Source organism: Plecotus auritus (genome assembly GCF_963455305.1).
Source record: "Plecotus auritus genome assembly, chromosome: 6".
Lineage (NCBI taxonomy): Eukaryota > Metazoa > Chordata > Mammalia > Chiroptera > Vespertilionidae > Plecotus > Plecotus auritus.
This window is the reverse complement of record NC_137773.1, coordinates 121,069,453-121,091,694: the sequence shown is the minus strand read 5'-3', so window position 1 is coordinate 121,091,694 and position 22,242 is coordinate 121,069,453. Positions and strand designations below refer to the sequence as shown.

Genomic DNA, 22,242 nt, shown 5'->3' with positions numbered 1-22,242 from the left:
GAAGGCAGTGATTGCTGCAGCAAGAGCGGGAGGTCTGGAGCCAGAACCGCCTCTCTGGCTGGGAGGTCTGCACAGCAAGCCCTTCCTCCAGCACAGGCCGCTGCACCTGTGCACCCACAGCCTGTCGCCACGGTGGCGTGAAGGTTAAACACAGCAATAATAATAATAACAACAACAATATTTGTTGAGACAAAACCTGAGTCCCAGAGAGGTTGGCTCCCCCAGTTATACAGCAAATAGGGGCCTGCACAGAACCACGCGCTTCGCCCGCCTTCACGGCCGCTTCCTCCTACTGAGGATGGTGAGTCCTCGGCACCTGGGCCCTGGAAGGCCCTGGAAATGGAATAACATCTTAGAGCTTTATTTTATTCACTTATTTTTAAAATATACTTTTATTGATTTCAGAGAGAAAGGAAGAGGGAGAGAGAGATAGAAACATCAATGAGAGAGAATCATTGATCGGCTGCCTCCTGCATGCCTCCTACTGGGGATGAAGCCTGCAACCTGGGCACGTGCCCTTGACCAGAACCGAACCTGGACCCTTCAGGCCCTAGACTGACGCCCTATCTACTGAGCCAAACGGGCCAGGGCCATCTTAGAGCTCTAAGGGTTCAGAGGTGCACCATCTAGGGGAGAAGCTCTTTGATCCGCCCCCTCCCATGTTAACTACTCTCAGGGCTGCTGGAGAGCTCCTGTCCCATGGGAAATAGCTGCATTTGGTAGCAGCTGTGTCTCGTGGATTAACCCTCCACTGAAGCTGGTGACATACTCTCATTCTGCCCCGGCACTGCATTGTAAGTTGTAGTCACTTCCTGTTCTATTGAGCAGAAATGCCCTACCACATGGTTACTTGTTAAAAAAGAAAAAGAAAGGGGAGGGGAAGGGAGGAAAAAGGCAGAGCTTGGCTTTTGCAGGCTCATTTGTGGCTGCTCAGAGATAAAGCCCTCTCCTTGCTGAGTCAGCTTTCAGGAATTCTCGGTTTGTCTGTGTTGTGTTACCCGAGTAGCTTGTTATCTTTGCAGCTTAAGGGCTGACTTGGAAATTCAGACTGTCAACTATTTAAAGCAAATGGAAGTCCCGGCTCCACTATTTCAATTAACTTTCAGAGAGCGAGGTTGCCTACTGGTTATGATACCGTAAACTTAAAATATTCCCAAGGAAACACGGCAGGGAGCAGAGCGGCATGTTTAAAGGCCTTCTAGGAAGAGGAGCTGAGCGAAGCCAGGAAGGCAAAGCAGGCAGGGCCTGCGGAGGAAAGAGAGGAGGCATAGACAGATCTCAGCAATTATGGAAATGAAATGGATAATGCAGGCTCCGGAGCGCCTTAGCTGCCCGATAGGGTGTTGGAGGGTGGTCTGTGCAATGAGAGACGGTAAGAGATTGTTGGGAATCAACAGCAAACATGAAGTTTCCATCTTGGGGTGGTGCCAGCATTAGAGCTGACCTGGGACTTACCGGCCATGTGACAAAGTCTCCTAGGCCTGCAATTGTCATCTACTCATTTGTTAAATGGCAACATAACATTGTAATGGGGATTGAATGCACTCGGGTGGATGTCTTAAATAATGTCACAAAAAGCACTCAAACAATATACACACTTGCTTTTATGGTTAGGTTGGGAGGAGGAGAATGAGCAGTCTAGGGGTTGATAAAAAGGACAAAAGAAGGGAGCTGACAGACGGAGAAAAGGATGGACGGATGGACGGGCAATCCTTAGAGATGACGCAGAGAGAAGGGTGGTGTTATTCGAGGGCAGGCAGTGGAGGAAGAGGTGGTCTGGGAGCTGGGTGCAGATGAGTGCAACTGGACACACTAAGCTTGAGAAAGAGGGAGACAGTCACAAGAAGTGGTGGGCCAGAGCAGCCTCCACGTGCTCTGATTGAAAAAGCCACATTGTCCTGCTCTAGGAAAGTGTGTGAGACCTTCTGGTCTATGTTTAAAGCTCAAAGCAAACTCAGTGAAGTTCTAAAAGCCAAAAGCTGCAGCCACCGCGTGAACAGGAATAAGGTGGAATTTAGAAATGCCCAGGCTGTCCTTTCTGGAGAGCTGTACCCTGCGAAGGAGGCCCTGGTGCACCTCGGCATCCTCCCATCCCAGACTGGGCTGGCTCGGTCCAGGCATTCAGATGGCACTGGAATGGCTATGCGTTTTGTATAACTTTAATTTAGCGGTATCAAGGATGAATACATTTCATTTCAGCACGTTGCCTCCTTTAAGGAATTCCCCTTTGCTTGCTCCTATCTCTGAAACATCACTTAAGAAAATAATCGCAGATAACCACAGTCCCAACTACACAAAGTTGCTCACCACAGCATTATTAATGTTAGCAAAAAAACGAGAAACAGTTCATATTTGAAATAACAGGGAAGTGGCAAATTGTGTCCATCAAATTGATGGAATATGAACATGGCAATTGCAGGAACTGTTCTAAGCACTTTGTAAATTTCAATTCATTTAATCTTCATAGCAATCTTATGGATAGTATACTGTTAATGTGTCCCATTTTACAGATGAGGAAACTGAGCCTTGGAGAGTTTAAATAACTTGCTCAAGATTACACAGGTAAAAAAATTAAAAAGATAAGAAAAAGCCCTAGCCGGTTGTTCAGTGGTTAGAGCATCGACCCACAGACCGAAGGGTCTGGGGTTTGATTCCTGGTCAAGGGCATGTACCTTGGTTATAGGCTGGATCCCCGCCTGGGTCAGGGCGAGTGCAGGAGGCAACCAATCAATGTGTCTCTCTCACATTGATGTTTCTTTCTCTCTCCCCCACCCTCCCTTCTACTTTCTCTAAAAATCACTGGAAAGATATCCTCAGGTGAGGATTAAAATAATAATAATATTACACAGGTAACCAGTAGCAGACCTGGGATTTGAGTGAGGCTGTCTGGTTCTAGCATCCTTGATCTAAACATGGTACAACATTGCATCAAGGTATTTTATTTTGCCTGATTTTCTTAAATTAGTTTTATAACAACACTTTGGAGATAAAATATATCCTCTCCATTCAGGGGAAACCAGATAGGGCAAGGGTGGTAGCAACTCAAACTCTGTTTCATTATAAACCCAATGACCAAAGTTCACATTTCCCATTCGTTCTCTCATCAACAATAACCAAATGATAATTAAGATGATAATTTACATCTTTCCACATTATTCATCTTCTCAAAACCACTGGCAGCCTTGCCTGTGTTGCTCAGTGGTTGAGTGTTGACCCATGAACCAAGAGGTCACCAGTTTGATTCAAGGTCAGGAAACATGCCTGGGTTTGGGGGCTCGATCCCCAGTAGAGGGAATGCAGGAGGCAGCTGATCAATGTTTCTCTCTCATGGATGTTTCTATCTCTTTATCCCTCCCCCTTCCTTCTTTCTAAAATCAATAAAAATATATTAAAAAGAATTTTAAGAACCACCCTGCAAAGTTGCTATTTCATTAATCCGAATTTACAGATGAGGAAACGGAGGCCCAGAAGGAACAAATGGCTCACTCCAGGGCCTGTTGCTAATTTCTTGACTCCCAATCCCATGCTCCTGTTGTTCAGCATGATTTAGACAATTTCAAGCCCACGTCCCCATTACTTCAGCCTAGTAATCACTCGGGAACTCACCAGGACCACGCAGAAGTGAAAAAAAGGGACTGGTTTGGGCTTGGCCAGGCTAACTGGCCAGCCTAAAGCTTAGGCCCAGAGGTCTGGACGACCACAGGAATGTTCCTCTGAGCCTTATCCTGCCGCAGGCAAGGGCTCTTCTCTGAGGACAGTGTGTGGAACCCACCTTTCTCTCCTATTCTTTCCCCTGACACCTTAGTGTGGCTTCTCCAGACCCACCTTTGTCCCAGAGTCTCTTCAGAGGTTGCCCAGAGATGGGATAGGATGATGATAATGATGAGGGCAATAATGGTACTATAATAATCTATAATAATAAAAGCATAATATGCAAATTAGACCAGACATCCTTCTGGATGAAGCCGGGGCTGCGAGGGAAGCCCGGGGCCTGGGTGCCAGAGGGAAGCTGGTGCCAGCAGCTGGGGGAAGGAAGGCCTACTCCTGCATGAATTTCGTGCATCGGGCCTCTAGTTAGTAATAATAGCGAAAGTGTATAGAGAGCTTGCTGCATGCCAGAGGCCGCCCTGACAATGTTTGCAGACATCGAAGCCCACCACAGTCCTCGGTTGGGTGCCGGTTTGCTGAGGGAATGAGGCTCAGAGAGAGTGAGCCAGTGCCTGCCTGGGAGGATGTGGGGGAGGCAGGGCTAGCCATCCCCACTGCAGAGCGCACTTGAGGCCCTGAGCCTCCTTCGTAAATCACTTCAGACTCAGCCCTACACGCATTCCTCTCATATCTGATCTTCCTGGGAACCCGCTCCCCAGGAGAGAGAACAGGGAGGACCCAGCACTCCTGATGTTAACGACCCAGAAACCAATCCATCCTCACTTTATCTCCTGACATTTCCTTTTAATTATGAAAATGCTGTTGACTGGTTTTTATAATACCTTCAAACACATTTCCTAACCTGAAACAACTTTAAAGCATGATGAGCACAAACAGAGCTGGTAGGAGAGGTGAGCGGGTTGTGGACCCTCAGTCATCCTACCAAACCCCAGGGGCAGGCAGAAGGCAGGGCATGGGGGCTGGGGTGAAGAGATACTCGGGGCTGGAGGTTTTCACACTTGGAAGGCATTAACTCGCATCAGTCCCTTAAGGAGCTCAAGGCTCAAAGGCTTGGCTGGGAGCGCACAGAGCTGATCTGTAAATCATCTACGGGAAGTTTGCGGAGTCGAACATTAACACGCAGAGGCAGGCTTCCAGCGGGTGACTGGCCTGCAAGCCTCCGACAGGAGCTTTGCCACCGTTTCTACTTACAGGCAGAGGCTAAATTCAAACACAAACACTGTGAGGCAGCCAGTTACACAGCCAGACCCAAGTCTCGGAGGCAACGCTACAACTGTCGGGTCAAGTGTGTACAGGGTGAGGCCCCGCAAGGGCAGCTGCAGAAAGAGCCCCATTAATCCCTTAATGAAGCAGCTGACGGGTTTACTCTTTTTGTGTTCATGGTATAACTCTTCAAACACAGGATATTATAAGTTTCAAAAAATCAGCACAGGCTACCAAGGCTTTTTATAGATTTCTTTGTCGTGTTAACAGACGACAGAAACTAGAACTTGGAGGGCCTCTGATTACAATTCACTGTCACTCTGGATTGAAAAATTCTAAGAAAGCTTCGTTGCCGGATTTATTAACAGGAAGAATAGGTCTCTATTTGAAGAGGGCAGCGATCTCAGCCGCATGCCTGGGAATCTACTTTCTTTTGATTTTGCATCCATGGTTATTTAAAGCAGCAAAAAAAGACTCACAGTAATATCAGGAAAGAGACCACTTTACCTGGTGTAATCCCCTTTGGCTTCCTGGAATAAAACAAAGACAGATGATCAATTTGTATGTATGTTAATTACACTAGGTAAATTTTACTTGGTCATTTACCCTCTTAAAGTCCCCGAGTTCTGCTTTATTTTGAAGAATATACACAAAGAACACTTTCTATGACCACCGGGAAGAATGTGGCATGGATTAGAAATCACCGGTAGCCATGAAGAGACAACTATCTCTTTAAAAGCACAGACGATTATTTCTCCTTTTATGTTTCTAAGAGCACGTGATAAATGCTTGCCTATTGGAGCGGCGCACCTTTTAAACCCTGACACAGGTCCATCAGAACATGCTGTTTACTCTTTTTAAACCAGCATGGAGCACACTTGGTGTTTTGTTTTGTTTTTTAGCTACCAGTGCCTTTAGGGCTCTTTAACCCAACCTCAAGAAAATGTCTATAGAAGTTACCAAACTTAAATGTAAATTACGGCCCTCCTAACAACGGCTGCCTCCTGAATTCCAGGCACCGGGAACGCCTTCCCACTCTTCCTCCGGAGCAGTCTAAATTTCCTTTTCCTTTGAGATACAAAATCTCTCACTGCAGCTCACGCAAAATGTTCTAAAACAGAAAACGGTGGCTCACATTTTTCATTGGCAAACAACCAGCTGGCTTACAAACCCATCAGCCACTGGCCCACGCAAAAGTTTCAGAGTTGCCGGCTGTTCACAAAACCAATAAACAGAAAGGAGCAGTGGTCCATTCTTACCTGCAAAGCCAGCGCCGCCAACCTGAAGACGGTTTCGCTGTCTACTTCGATTTGCCCCTGTTGGGGAAAGAAAGCACCAGTGAACACGCTGCCCTCCTTGTAGCAAATGAGTGAGCTGGGAAGCTGTCACAGCTTGGCACCTCTGTCTGCGATCAGATGCAGATCATACCATTGTGTGAAAAGGGAGGGGGCGAGCAGAGGCGCCTCCAGGGTTAAGAGGAAGCCACATTGTGTGTGCGTGTGTGTGTGTGTGTGTGTGTGTGTGTGTGTGTGTGAGTGTGTGTTATATAATTAGCTGTGAGAGTTTGCTTAGAAAGCACTTCTGGAAGGAACATAAATGACTTTGAAATTCAGACAACTTCTAAAAGAATAATTGTTATCTTTACAGGTTCATTTTTAAACTCTAAAGATTTTCTTAGATTAGTTCAGTGTTTTCCTGAGAATTTTTTTCTCTGTGCCATAGCATGCTTATTTTGGTATATACACAATGTGAATATTTTAAAAACTATATAAATTCATGAGGTATCACCTCACACCTATCAGAATGGCTACCATCAACAATCGACAAATGGCAAGTTGCTGGTGAGGATGTGGAGAAAAAGAAACCCTAGTACTCTGCTGGTGGGAATGCAGACTGGTGCAGCCATTATGGAAAACAGTATGGAATTTTCTCAAAAAACTAAAAATGGAGCTGCCATTTGACCCAGTGATCCTACTTCTAGGAATATATCCCAAGAATCCCAAAACACCAATCAGAAAGAATATATACACCCCTATGTTCATAGCAGTATAATTTATATTAGCCATGATCTGGAAACAGCCCAAGTGCCCATCAGCAGATGAGTGGATAAAAAAAGCTTTACACCATGGAATGCTATGCAGCTGGAAAAAAGAAGAATCTCTTACCCTTTGAGACAGCATGGAGGGGCCTGGAGAGTATTATGCTAAGTGAAATAAGGCAGTTGGAGAAAGACAAGTATCAAATGATCTCACTCATATGTGGAAACTAATGAACAAAATAAACCGACAAATAAAATAGATCCAGAGACATGGATACATGGAACAGACTGACGATTCTCAGAGAGAAGGGGTGAAGCGGGGGGTGGGGGGACTGGAAGAGATTAACCAAAGAATATGCATGCATATAAGTATAACCCATGGACACAGACAACAGTGTGGTGAAGGCCTGGGGAGAGGGGATGGAAGCAGGGTGGAGGGGCTCAATGGGTAAAAAAAGGAACATCTGTAATACTTTCAACAATAATGATAAAAAAAAATAAATTCACTTCTGTGACAATGATACATTATTGAATTAATATTTGTACCATTATAGATAAAATGTAAAGCCTTAAAAAGCAGCTATATCAGCCCTGGCCGGTATGGCTCATTTGGTTGGAGTGTTGTCCCCATGCATGGAAAGGCTGAGGGTTTGATTCTGGTCAGGGCACATACCTGGGTTTTGGGTTCAGTCCCCGGTTGAGGCAGGTATGGGAGGCAACTGACTGTGTTTCTCTCTCTCCCTTCCTCTCTCTAAAATCATGAACATATCCACGAGTGAGGATTTTTTAAAAAAGCAGTTACAGCAAATGCTTCAAAGACTAAAATTCTGTTGCTTTATGTTGAAGTTTGATGAGATCTAATTTACCATTTTTCCATTATTTTATTTTTTCATCCTTCAAGATCTGAAATTAAAATAGTAGTTCTGGGCCTCAGTTAACAGAACTACTGTTTCAGTAGCCTGGCTGGATGCATAAGTATGTGCGGAGGGGGGATTGCTTCTGTTAACACTCAAATGCGCCTTCATTTATTTTATTAAATATAGTGATATATGTAAATACCATTACTGCATTACATAATATAGTGCAACAATATGTGGTTTAGAAGGACCTCTGTTTAAAATTGTTTGTGTGCATGATATTCTAGCTTGTAAGCACACACACACGTAAAAATAATTCTACGTCACCCACCCCTTGCCCAGTCCCTGTACAAACGGAACCTGAAGGTGCAGTGTTCAGCGACATGGCACTCCCCAGCCTGAGCATCGCCCTGCACTCTCTCCTCCCTTCTCCCTGGGATCCAGGCTGCAGGTTCCCACCGCACCCAACGTGCCAGGGGAGGGACTGAGTAGTTTGGAGTAAACGCACACGCAGTGGGTTTACAGAAGCAGTTTACCGTGAGGATGTCTGGGAGGGTTATGCATTTCTTTCAGGTTTCTGAGAGATTTCACTGGAGTTCCCAAAAACAAAACAAAACGAAAGCCACAAAATGAAACCAACCCCCAGGACACTACAATGTCAGCAGTGGTCATGTCCATGTTCCTCTTATGTTACAAAATGAACACCATTCACTTCATTCACCAGCATCTAGGTGTCCCTTCTGGAACCCGAGGCAGTGGACCTGCTTCAAGGTTTTCTGCTTCACACACCGAGGACCCCGGCCGTGAGCCTGAAGGTCGCCTGTGACCTCTCAACCCGCTCACGCGATCAAAGGAAGCCAGGCCCATGGGCGGATCGATGGCCTTCTGTCTTTCAGGCAAGAGACAGTGGTTTTCTGCTGAAAGATGATGGAGCAGTTAAGCCGACAGGTGAGCTGGGTGCTAATCAACATTGCATTTTAGAAAGGTTAAATTCCTTACTTTCAAAGTAAAGGGAACTCATGTAGAGTGAGGGGAGATTCTAAAACATCTTTGAATTTGCCATTAGGCTGAAACTCAAAGTCAAATTGTCTTAAAATCTTAGCGAAGAGAAAAAGTGAGTTATTTTGGGTATGAAAATGACTAAAGCTGAATAAAATATATTGAAAATATTTGCCAACCCCTCTGATACCCCATGACCCGCTTGGCCTCCTCAGAACCTTGGGTGAGTTATCCAAACAATATTTTAGACACCAACTTTTCAATTGAGTAAATGGAAGTTCAGCAGATAAAAAGACCTCAAACAGATACTCTTAAGGATGCTGCCAAATGAGTCTCCACCATAGAAGGTCATTAAGTATTAAAAAGGCTGGAATGTGGAGCTGGAGCGTGAGCGTACCAGGCTGGGACAGCCCGAGCAGAGGGAGGGACTGCGCTCCTGTGCACCCCTCACCCACGCAGCGCCCCGCCGCAGTTCTGGGGGAGGAGGGAGGGTTGGGGTGGAGGGATGGACCCTATCAGAATCCAGGAGAGAGAGGATGCGGATTTGGCAGAGCCTCACGTTCTTTTATACACCTCAGCCCCCATCTCGCCCTCCAGTTAACCTCTGTTCTGGAAATTCAAGGCAACCTATAATTTTTTTTGCGTAGTATTCACCAAACGATGGAGCAATCGGGAATAATACTATTTGCCTGGTTCTCAGCAATGTCAGGAGGTAAAATTTAATGAAGAATTAAACTGAACTGTACAATTTCATGCCTGAAATGTGAAAGTTCTTTACGGTAGAAGCTGCAGTCTGTCCCGGGACAGAACATTCCTCTTACTTACAAGCATGGCAAAGGCGGTAACCCTATAGGGCCCAGGCAAGCTAACACTTGAGAAACCGATCTCCTCAAAGAGCGAGGTAATGGGATCCTGCGGTGGGTTTACATGGCTGGCGGGCACAGACAGAGGAGTGGACGAGCCAGGCAGATGAGGTGGCCAAAGGCACAGGGTCACAGGGAACAGGACCCGGCCCTGGTGCTGCTCCCTCGGCTAATGTAACCGCACTACGGGTTCAATCGCTGGGTCACTGGGATCGGGCTCCACATGGGACACCTTGTTTTCGTCCTGGGCTTGTTGGCTCAGTTGATCAAAACATCATCTAATGAGATGAACTCTAGGTTTTTGCTTCCAAAATAGGAGAACAGAATTTAAAAAGTTTTAGAATTTGGGAGTGAAATTAGTGAAACTCTGATCCCGTGGTTTTCGGATGCTGGCACTCCTCGGGGACATGACCCTCAGTGCTCTTCCCAATCCCACAGCCGATGCCCACGCTGGCCCCCAACCCAGCGCTCGCCCACTCTGCCGGGCGCTAGTAGGCTTGCTATGACTCCAGTGCCAACATCTCACCAGGAATCTCCAGGAGACATGCTTCGGTAAAAACTGGAACCAGGTAGGTCAGAAAAATGACTACAAATGCCTCCTCCACTGTTGGGGGACAATGTTTCATCATCAAGCACCCACACTCGTAGTTGAACAGGAAAACTACTTCTGAATACTCGTTCTGCCTTTTCTGTTGTTCTCCGTGGGAACTTACTCTGCACTAAACCAAAGAGAATCCTCAATGCCCACAGATGGAGAGAAAGGGGCTTCTTGACATTGGTCGCCAGTTGCATCCATTGTTGAGCTGCACCGGTCTTCGGGGTCTGGTTAGAAAACCACCACATGGCAAAAAATGATTAGACACTGCCTAGCTGCCTTCCTGTGGTTTGCCACTAGGCCTGCACACAGTGCAAAGGTCAGATGTGATAAGGACACAAGTGAGCCAGTGGGTGCAGCTCCCTGGAGCCTCTCTCCTTTCTTCTGAGGACACAGCTCTGTGGAGGAGGACTCAGCAGGGCTAGGAAGCCCAGATCTGTGAGCTGACTAGTTTTTGGACAATTAGGCTAGCAGAGGGGCCACGGCAACACTTCATACCTACCTACTGTCTAACAAGGCAGTTTTTAAAGCATGTATTTGTATTGATTGCAGAGAGGAAGGGAGAGGGAGAGAAATATCAATGATGAGAGAGAATCATTGATCAGCTGCCTCCTGCACACCCCACACTGGGGATGAAGCCTGCAACCCAGGCATGTGCCCTGTCCAGGAATTGAACCATGACCTCCTGGTTCATAGGTCAACACTCAACTACTGAGCCACACCGGCCAGACAAGGCAATTCTTGTCATGCCCCTGAAGGCCAGCCCACAGCTACCACATGTATACCCCCGTCCTCCCCATGCGCAAATGAACCAAAACTTTCTCCTTATTGTCCAAGCTGGTTGTGGGAGGTAATGCTTATGTAGGATGGATTCAATGATCTATCGTTCGTTCTTTTCTAAATCAGGGTTTTGCAACCGTGGCACAACTGACATTGCGAGCCATGTCCTTCTTTGTTGAGGGCTCTCCTGCTTTGCAGGGCATTAGGCAGCAGCTCGGGCCTCTGCTCACCAGATTCTAGGAGCAGCCTCGCCAGAGCCCTGACGACCAAACATGTCTGCAGGCATTTCCAAAGGGCCCTGGGGCAAAACTGATCCACTTTCAGGCGTCCTCAAACTACGGCCCATGGGCCACATGCGGCCCGCCGAGGACATTTATCCGGCCCGCCGGGTGCCGCTGCCTGTTCTGCTTAGCAGCCGACTCGTCCCGGGCCCACAGTGCGCATAGGAATTTGTTCGTAGTTTTTTTTTTAAACTATAGTCCGGCCCTCCAACGGTCTGAGGGACAGTGAACTGGCCCCCTGTTTAAAAAGTTTGAGGACCCCTCTAAGTTTTCTTTTAGGATTAAGCTAGAATCACTTGAAACCTACAGAATTGAACCACAAGGTTTGTTGCAGATAAAACTGTGTGTTTGGTACTGTGTTTTGGCATTCCTCCACTGGCTTCTGTTGAGAATTAGTATAAGAAACAACTCTCAGAGCCCTGGCTACGGTTGCTCAGTCGGTTGCAGCATTTTCCTGTACACCGAAGGGTCTCAGGTTCGATTCCCGGTCAGTGCATGTTCCTAGGTTGTGGTTTTGATCCACGGTGGTTGGGGCACATGCGAGAGGCAGGGGATCGATATTTCTCTCTCACATCTCTGTCTCTCCCTTCCTCTTTCTAAAGTCAGTAAATATACCCTCGGGTGAGGATTAAAAATAAATTTAAAGAAAGGAAAGAAACAACCCTCAGAAATTCCTGGTGTGTTAAGGACAGTTGATTTCATCATCTCATGTCCCTTTACATGGGCCTGGGAGGAGTTTCTGCTTCGTAGGACAAGTAGTGACTGTCTTCTTTCAAGCAGCCGCTTTGTTTGGACCTTGATGACCACGGTGAGTTATGCCACTGATCATGACTCCCTCTCCGCTTTGGCTCTTAGGAGAACTTGAATTTCAAAGTTGTGGGCTCAATGCTTTATACCAGTGGTCGGCAAGCTCATTAGTCAACAGAGCCGCATGTGGCTCGCAAGCCGCAGTTTGCCGACCACTGCTTTATACGAACCATGCTGGATGTTTTCTACTAACCTTAACCCTGATTGCATCTAATGACTCCTACCTTTATTTTCTCTTTTACAGATATCTCTGATTTCATCTCTTACTATGTTTTAGAGTGTTTTCCCCTTTATTGAGGTACACACAATAAAATGCACAAATCTTAGTGTACAGCTCAATGAATTTTGACGTGCATACATTCATGTAACCATTACCCACCCAGGTCAACATATCAAACATTCTCTCTAATTTTTTCATCTGAGGGAAATGTATGTATTTTTATACACCAATAAAATTACTTTTGTTAATTAGAAAAGTATAAAACAATAGTGCAAAACTGTTTGAATTTGCAATTCTTTAATTACTAACCAATTTGAGTGTTTTCTTGCAATTGCATTTTATTTGCTATTGCCTGTGTATGAAATAAGCCTTTGTTCACTTACCTGTTTGAGAAACAACTTAGATTTAATTTGAGCTACAAAAATGAACACTTTTTCTCATCTATTGGGAACAAATTGTGTCCTTTATTCTGTCCCCCTTTGCTGTGTCCGCCTTCTCCTGGACTCCTCCCGGCCTGTGAAGTCAGAGTGAACTGGGCCCATCTCTCCCACTGCAAGAATCTGAGGGGCCCCAAGCAAGTTATATTTTCTGAAACTCAGTTCCTCACCTGCAAAATGGGGAATGATAATGCTGGCTTTACTGAGTTGTTAGGGAATTAAAGCAAGTACAAGTCTAAAGCATTTGTCATAAAGTCTAGAACTCGAAGACTCTCAGTGTGATTCTTTCTGTGTTAATGTTTGCCATGTTGCTTCTTACATTCTTATATATCATTATATCTATGGTTATCTACTTTGTTCTGGGCACTGTTCAATTATTGTGTCGTTCCATAACATGTAATCACTGTTTCATTATAATATGCTTCAATATTTGATGGAATGAATGCTTTAATTTTATATAATTCTTGATAGTCTCTTTCACTTATTTTTTAAAATAAATTTTAAAATAATCTTGTCAAGTTTTAAAAAATAATATGTTTCTATTGAAATTGCTTTATAATGATCATAAAGTTTTATGATATACACCATAAAGATCACATAATCCAGTGTTTGGGTTAATACTTAGTATTTTATATTTTTCTATGTAAATGGGCTACTTTTTCATTCTACTGTTTATCTGGTTATCATCATGTAGGATTATTAGTTTTAGTGTATTTAACTTACATTCAACTTCTTCACCAAAGCCAATAATGCCAATAAGTTTTAGCTAATTTGTTCCCATTTTGTAGGCACATAGTGGAATTGTCTCCCAACAATATTTTGGTGCAGTTCTTTGCAGGAAGTTTCTTATTTCTTTTTTGATCTCATTGCTAACACATTCATTATTTAATAACATGCTATTTAGCCTCCATGTGTTTGAATGTTTTTGAGTGTTTTTACTGTAGTTGATGTCTAATTTCATTCTACTGTGATCTGAGAAGATGCTTGATATGACTTCAACCTTCTTGAATGTGTCGAGACTTGTTTTGTGTCCTGACATGAGGTCTTTCTTTGAGAATGATCCATGTACACTTGAGAAAAATGTATCTACTGTAGCTCTGGGGTGAAATGTTCTATAAATGTTAACTAAAAATACATCTGATCCAGTGTGTTCTTTATTTTTTTTTTTTTTTAAATATATTTTATTAATTTTTTACAGAGAGGAAGAGAGAGGAGAGGGATAGAGAGCTAGAAACATCAATTAGAGAGAAACATCGATCAGCTGCCTCCTGCACACCTCCTACAGGGGATGTGCCCGCAACCAAGGTACATGCCCTTGACCGGAATCGAACCCGGGACCTTTCAGTCCGCAGGCCGACGCTCTATCCGCTGAGCCAAACCGGTTTCGGCTCCAGTGTGTTCTTTAGAGTCACTGTTTCCTTATTAATTTTTTGTCTGGAAGATCTACCCAGTGAAGTCAGTGGGGTATATTGCTATTAATCTCTCCCTTAACATCCTTTAAAAGTTTTTTTTTTTTTTTTAAATATTTAGGTGCTTCTACATTGGGTGCATATATGTTTACCATGGCTATATCCCCTTGTTGGATCAATCCCTTTAGAATTATGTAGTGACCTTTATTGTCTCTTCTGATGGCCTTCATTTTGAAGTCTATTTTGTCAGATATGTGTATTGCTACCCCAGCTTTTTTTCGTTTTCATTTTCATGGAAAAAATTTTTTCATCCCTTCAATCTCATCTTGTGTGAGTCTTTTGTTCTGGGGGTGGGTCTCTTGTAGAAAGCATATATTTGGGTCATGTTTTTTTTATCCATTCAGCTACCCTATGTCTTTTCATTGGAGCATTTAATCCAATTAGATTTAAGGTTATTGATAGGTACTTATTTATTGCCATTTTAATTCTTTATGTCTATGTTTCTCTCTCTAATTCTTCTTCTCATTACAGCAGTCCCTTGAGCATTTCTTGCAGTGATGATTTGGTGGCAACAAACTCCTTTAAACTTTTTTTCTGGTCTGGAAAGCTCTTTATTTCACCATCTATTTTGAATGATAGCCTTGGATATAGTAATCTTGGTTTCAGATCCTTGCTTTTCATTACTTTGAATACATCATGCCATTCCCTTGTGGCCTGTGGAGTTTCTGATGAAAAATTAGCTGGCAGCCTAATGGGAGCTCCTTCATAGGTAACAAATTGCTTTTCTCTGGCTCCCTTTAAGATGCTCTCTTTGGCTTTAATTTTTGGTATTTTTATTATGATGTGTCTGTGTGTGGGCCTGTTTGGGTTCTTCTTCCTTGGGACTCTACATGCCTTCTTGACTTGTGTGACTTTTTTCCTTCACCAGGAAAGGGAAGTTTTCTCCCTTTATTTCTTCAAACATGTTCTTATCCCTTGCTCACTTTCTTCCCCTTCTGGTACTCCTATAATGTGAATATTGTTATGTTTCACATTGTCCCACAGCTCCCTTAAGCTATCCTCCTGAGTTTTAATTGTTTTTTTTTCTTTTTGGTTCTCTGATTGAGTTATTTTTTTCTACTCTGTCTTCTCATTCACTGAGCTAATCCCTGGATTCCCTTAATCTGCTGTCTATTCCTTGCACTGTGTTCTTTATTAGTGCTATGTCATTCTTCATAGTTACTATACCTTTCTCTTGCTGTTGAGAATCTTTGCTATCATTCTGAACTCTACGTCTGATAATTTTCTTATCTCCATTTCATTTAGCTCTTCTGAAGAATTCTCTTGTTCTTTCATTTGGGATTTGTTTTTGTTGTCTCCCCATTTTGGCTGCCTGTTTGGGTTTGTGTCTATGTATTACGTAGATCTACTACACCTCCCAATCTCTAGTGCAGGACAGTGTCAGATGCTATTTCTGACTGGCCCTGAATGCCCTGTTTGGAGCTATCAGCAATCCACAGCTTGTGGCTCCTTCTGCTGGGGCTGGGTGCCTTTGGAAAAGACCAAGATGTGCACCAAAGTCTGTTTTTTTCTAGTCCTGGGCCCCAAATTAGATCAGGCAAAGACTCAAAGCCTCCAGAGACCTGCCTCTGCCTGCAGTCTAATTGTATTCAGACTTGATTAACCTCAGGCTATCGACCACAGGGGGAGAGGTTTTCCAACAGGATGGGGCAAGTGTTTCTGCCTACAGGCTGATTGTTATTCTCAGTCTCTTGATCGGCCTCAGAAATTCCACAGGGTGGGGCAAGGGGTTTTCCAATAGGATGTGTCAACTGCCTTCCCCCCAGGCAAAAACTAACTGGAAAGCAAAGTTCTGCAGGAGAAAGATGTCTCCCACAGCTGAGATATTCCTCTGGAACTTCAGCTGCTGTCTGTGGGAGCCTGGCCAGCTCTTTTGTGCCTCCGCACTTTCTATCAGTCTCTATGTGGCCTCTACTTGCCATCCTGGGTTATCAGGCTTCTCTTCAGCTAGTTTTCAGTTGTTTATTCAGGATGATTTTTCTGTATTTTAGTTGTAATTCCAATTTGGTTCTGGGAGCATGTCAATGTAGCTTCCACTTATTCCACTGCCATTTTGGAATCTCCTATATGTCTTTTTGTTTTCTTTCTTTCTTTCTTTCTTTCTTTCTTTCTTTCTTTCTTTCTTTCTTCCTTTCTTTCTCTCAGGAATGCTTCTTGTATTTTTTGATTCACTATACAGTTTATTTGACTTGGTTTTCAACTCAGTACAGAATCCCAGCTCTCTGAACCATGAAAACCTAACTCAGGCTTCCCCAGCAACAACAATAGGACCTGGAAGCATAGCACCTGGGTTGGCAGGAGTAGATATATAAACTCAAAATGCTAAACACAATGAGGTGCTAGATGTCAAAGAGTCTTTTACTTTCCTGGTTTCACTTTCTAAAAATATAGAAGGAAAATAATAATATCTGTTTCACAATCTCATGGAGTTTGGAGAAAAACAAAAACAACAACAACAAAACCAAAAACAAAAAAACCCCCAGATATTAAAGATGCTTTGAAAAAAGTAAAAAGAGCATTACAAGAAAAGCAAACAAGTTCAGGTTTTTGTGTGGGTGTGTATCACAGTTTTAAAGACATAAGCAGTATGACCACAGTATCTGGGCAGACTGCTTCTCAGAAACGTGATCACAGTGAAGATAGGAGCAAAGAGAAAGTTAGCAGCATGTGGATACGTGTTTGACTGTGGGAAGACAATACGAATAAACATACGGACATGGAAATGAGGAATGAGGGAACACCAACCAGACCATGCTTTCTCAGGATCAGCCCAAGTATGGTTTGTAAAGTGCATTTTACTTTTAGATGGACAGGTGACATTTGATTTTGTTCTTTGGATGAAGTGCCAACTAATTTAATAGAAACCACATCTTGGCTTCTAGCTTTTCCACTTAAAAAGAAAAAAATGGAAGCATTTTGAGCATCTAAATGAGTGACAGAATGGATTACAATACATTGAATACAAAGGAGTCCATGAGTCCATGATGACTTAAAAAAGTCTTTTTCAAAGGTCAAGATGGAGAAGAAGGGAAAATGATTCTTTACAGATGAATGTTAAGGAATGCTGAAGGTGGAAGAGTTAGAGACTCACCATTTACAATCATCACAGTGCTGACTTAGCAAGTCCCCATTGGAGGCCCAGAGCATTGGGTCAAAGACTTGGGAAGCTGCAGAGCCAAGCAGCTTCCATGTGTCAGTTCCAGACAAGTGGCTAATCACTCAGGGGAGAGATGAAGAGAAAACTGGCAGATACCACCTTCACCAACACCAAGGCATGTGACAGTGAAGCCTCCTGGTGAGACACACTGGGAAGGACTCCACATTGCTTATGCAGTGTTCCTGCCACAGGAGGTTAGGTTAGACTAGAGCAGTGGTTCTCAACCTTTCTAATGTCGCGACCCTTTAATACAGTTCCTCATGTTGTGGTGACCCCCAACCATAAAATTATTTTCGTTGCTACTTCATTACTGTAATTTTGCTACTGTTAATGAGTCGTAATGTAAATATCTGTGTTTTCCGATGGTCTTAGGCTCTACAGGTCGCGACCCACAGGTTGAGAACTGCTGCTGTAGAGCCTAAGACCATTAGAAAACACAGATATTTACATTATGATTCATTAACAGTAGCAAAATTACAGTTATGAAGTAGCAACAAAAATAATTTTATGGTTGGGGTTCACCACAACATGAGGAACTGTATTAATGGGTCGCGGCATTAGAAAGGTTGAGAACCACTGGACTAGAGGCTCTCAGTCTGGTATTAGCAGAGTAACCCTGAGAGCTCATAGAGAGCACAGGGGGCCCCGCCCACTGAAGCAGATAGGACGAAACCAGTGTGGCTCTCTGTACTCTCACCAAGTTCCCAGGTGACTCTGATACATGTCCAGCACGATACATGTTTGGAATTGCTGACTTAGACACATCCATATTTCACAAATTGAACTGAGAGGTAATCTGCAAGACAATGGGCTTATACTCTCAAAAATACCAGTGCAAGAAAAGCCAAAGAAAGACTGGGCACCGTCTCCAGTTCTGGAAACTAAAGTGTCCTGAGGATGAAATGCAGTGTGTGATCCTGGATTGGGTCCTGGGTCAGAAAAGGAAGAAAGGCTATGGAGAACATTATTGAGACAATTAGAAAAATTTCAATAATAACTACACATTCAACAATAAATACAGAGTAGGTACACAGTTTGTGAAATATGGGATAGATCTTATAAATGCTAAACTGCACAGCAAGGCAGACATCTGTTCAGCTCGTGGCTGCATAGCCAGCAGCACCTGTACAGTGCCTGGCACAGAGTGGACATAATAAATATTTCAACAAATTCATCTGTACTTAAAAATGAAGCCTTTTGATGACAATACTCTACCAAATGAGGCTGAAAAAAATCATCAGGACTGAGTCTCCTTCTCCCTAGTTCTTGCTTTCCCTTTCCTCCAATTTTGAGGTCTTGAGGTTCCATTTTATTCCTTTTAAGTGCAGGAAGAATGAGATTGTCACATGGTCAATAGCAGAAGACAGGTTCCATCAACCTTTTATATTTTTATTGATTTCAAAGAGGAAGGGAGAGGGAGAGAGAAATAGAAACATCAATGATGAGAGAGAATCATTGATCGGCTGCCTCCCGCACACTCCACACTAGGGAGTGAGCCTGCAACCTGGGCATGTGGCCTTGTCTGGAATCGAACCTGGGACCCTTTAGTCCACAGGCCTGCACTCTATCTACTGAGCCAAACTGGCTAGGGCTCCACCAATCCTTTTTATAAACTCTTCCACCAACATATTTTCAAAGCAAGGGAGTGAATGTCTAAGACACTGCCCTGAAATTGAAGGTGTGGTGATCTAAGGCCCAATTGTTCTGCAACACAAGAAAGGTAGGGAGCCTAACTAGGTCAGCCTCTGCTAATGAGTGTGGAAGTTCAAGGCACCCACATCTGATAAGTATGCAGGGAGACAATAGGCGAACAGATGAATCATCATCATGAACAAAGGCTCAGAACCCAGCTCTCAGCTGCTGCTCTCGCCCTTTCGGAGCAGACTTGAACCACAGCGTTCTAATTGCTCCGATGCACACTGGCACCCACTTACAATTACAATTTGAATTTGTAGGTGTGGAGTGTTCTGATGGAAACTAGTCATTTATAGTTTTTTAAGTACAAGGTGCTTACCAGGTAATCAAGGATGACTAGAGGGAGAAAAGGATGAATCAGAAGCAAGAAAGTTATGGTCATGATGTTAAAACTGAGCCTTTGAATGAAGAAGCCCTGCTAACGTTAACATCCTCTCTGGATGGTTTGCAGGAGTAGACATGCAACAATCCTTTTATTTTCAGGACTATTATGCATTCATCTGATTGGGCCTCCCATTTATAATTTTTTCCCAATAGGACATATCTCATTGAAAATATTTTCACCAGCATTCTCCCTTTGTGCCATAATTGTGGTTGCTTATGCGCAAATAATTTTTATAACTGAGAGCATTTTATAGCAGTCCTCTTGGGAATTTTAGAATAATAGTGCCAAGAACAACAACAAAAACAAGAAACACTTAGATGCTAATCACCTGTTTCAAGAGGTTGACACAGGTGGATTCACTGAATTCCCAGGACAATCATTCCACAGGTGAGGGGACTGAAGCTCAGGAAGGTAGAGAAGCTTACGGCCAGCTAGCCCAGTGGTTGGCAAACTCATTAGTCAACAGAGCCAAATATCAACAGTACAACGATTGAAATTTCTTTTGAGAGCCAAATTTTTTAAACTTAATCTTCTTCTAACACCACTTCTTCAAAATAGACTCTCCCAGGCCGTGGTATTTTGTGGAAGAGCCACACTCAAGGGGCCAAAGAGCCGCATGTGGCTTGTGAGCCGCGGTTTGCCGACCACTGAGCTAGCCTCTAAGTGGTAGAGCCAGGATTGGATGCTAGACAGTTGGGACCTCCACTCTGCAGCCCTCACCCCTTTCATGGCTCGCATCAAACCACACTTAGAATGTCTCTCCAAGGAGTAACGAAGTTGGTTAGTTTGAAATACTTACTGACTTCACTTTAGCTGAGATAAACTATACTCATAAGGTCTAAAATGGTAACTATCTGTGCCCAATTCAATAGGTTGCCTGAAATAGATATCTCACTCTGTTACGCAATGATTCCATATTGCAAAGCATTAAATATTAGGCCAACTTAATTATGAAATGGAAGTCTTCTATTCAAAATCTTCTTTCTGAAAAATATAAAGACAGCCCTTCAAACCTCCTCCATACCCAGAAAGGCAGGTTACATCTACTTCTAGAATGGCTTAAAAAATATAACAGATAGATGATAAGTGGACAGGTAAATGGATGGATAGAAAGAAATAGTTGGTATGGGTAAATTTGTTTTTGGACGTTTCTTTGCCATATTCCTTTTGAATTACATGATTTGTGTCTTCAAGGAGGTCAACCTTAGCATTTTCTTTTTTTTTTTTTTTAATATATTTTATTAATTTTTTACAGAGAGGAAGAGAGAGGAGAGGGATAGAGAGCTAGAAACATCGATGAGAGAGAAACATCGATCAGCTGCCTCCTGCACACCTCCTACTGGGGATGTGCCCGCAACCAAGGTACGTGCCCTTGACCGGGATCGAACCTGGGACCTTTCAGTCCGCAGGCCGACGCTCTATCCACTGAGCCAAACCGGTTTCGGCATCAACCTTAGCATTTTCAAAAGCTAGCAATGTACAATGAAATTTGATTTATAAAATAAATTGAGAAAATGACTTACAGGGTCTTTTCATCCATCCCTAGGGTTTAAAATTTTATATTTTCAGCTGATTGAACCTTCTACCTCCTACTGACATTCAAGCATTTATCATAGCATTTTAATGAAATTTTTGAGTCACAATTTAGCTGTAATGATACTCTTATAGCCCATTTCTGAGGCGATGGTTTATCAAAAGTATGAATATTGGGTTTAAATGTTTTAAGATAATTCATGTTAAGTGTTGCCATTGTGAAACGCAGAGCTTCCAATTGGATTGTCAGTAGCTCCTTTCAATGAATTCAACGAGTATTTGAGAGGCTACTTGTGCTGGCAACACATCAGTGAACAAAGACTCCATTCTGTGTAACCCCCTCCCCACTGGCGGTGCCAACTGCAGGGTGTTTCCTTGTCCCCCACTCCATGACCATGGCCTTTCACCTCCGTGGGCCCACGGTTTTTCATGGAGGACCCGACATCTTCCCATTTACCATCCTCAGGGGAGTCCCTGAGGATTAAAATTGGCAGGTATTATAACTATTATTATGGCAACTTTGATTCTCACAAATGCACAAGGCAGCATATATCTGAAAGTCCACGGCTTGAGACACATCATTTCCACATTAGGAAAACAGAGGGAAAGCCACATGAAACAGGCAAGGTGCAGTGTTTATTATAAGCTTTCAATAGCCCTTTAAATGCGGCACTAGAGTTCTTTGTTCTTACTGCACCCACTCCTTTTCAAACCAACTCTGATGTTTAGTTTAGTGACTTCACTTGGTAAATATCAATGAGAAGGCATGCTCACCTTTCCATGGACAGAATTTACAGCCTGCAAAATTCAATTTCTGATCCTTTAAATCATTCCAGCATATTGAAATGAGCTTGAGGATTCTCTCTCTCTCTCTCTCTCTCTCTCTCTCTCTCTCTCACACACACACACACACACACACACACACACACTGACATATGCAAACACCCTCAAACCCCAAAGGCTAACACTCTGTCAGGTTAGCACAGTGGTTGGCAAACTCATTAGTCAACAGAGCCAAATATCAACAGTACGACGATTGAAGTTTCTTTTGAGAGCCAAATTTTTTAAACTTAAACTTCTTCTAACTCCACTTCTTCAAAATAGACTTGCCCAGGCCGTGGTATTTTATGGAAGAGCCACACTCAAGGGGCCAAAGAGCCGCATGTGTCTCGCGAGCCGCAGTTTGCCGACCACGGGGTTAGCAGATATGCCAGATATATTTTAGTTCTTCATAACGACTCACATTGTCGGTTG

General features: G+C 43.5%; 1 protein-coding gene across 7 annotated transcripts in view; it reads right to left on the bottom strand.

Annotated features, from left to right (window-relative positions):
• FRMD4B (FERM domain containing 4B) overlaps positions 1-22,242 on the bottom strand; it is a 278,025-nt gene that overhangs the window by 58,726 nt on the left and 197,057 nt on the right. For all 7 annotated transcript variants that reach the window (XM_080674723.1, XM_080674722.1, XM_080674724.1 and 4 more), the window contains 2 exons: positions 6,132-6,188; positions 5,380-5,402 (listed from right to left, as the gene is read on the bottom strand). In XM_080674723.1, the coding sequence (XP_080530849.1) occupies positions 5,380-5,402; positions 6,132-6,188 (80 nt within the window). The remainder of the gene's footprint in view (positions 1-5,379; positions 5,403-6,131; positions 6,189-22,242) is intronic.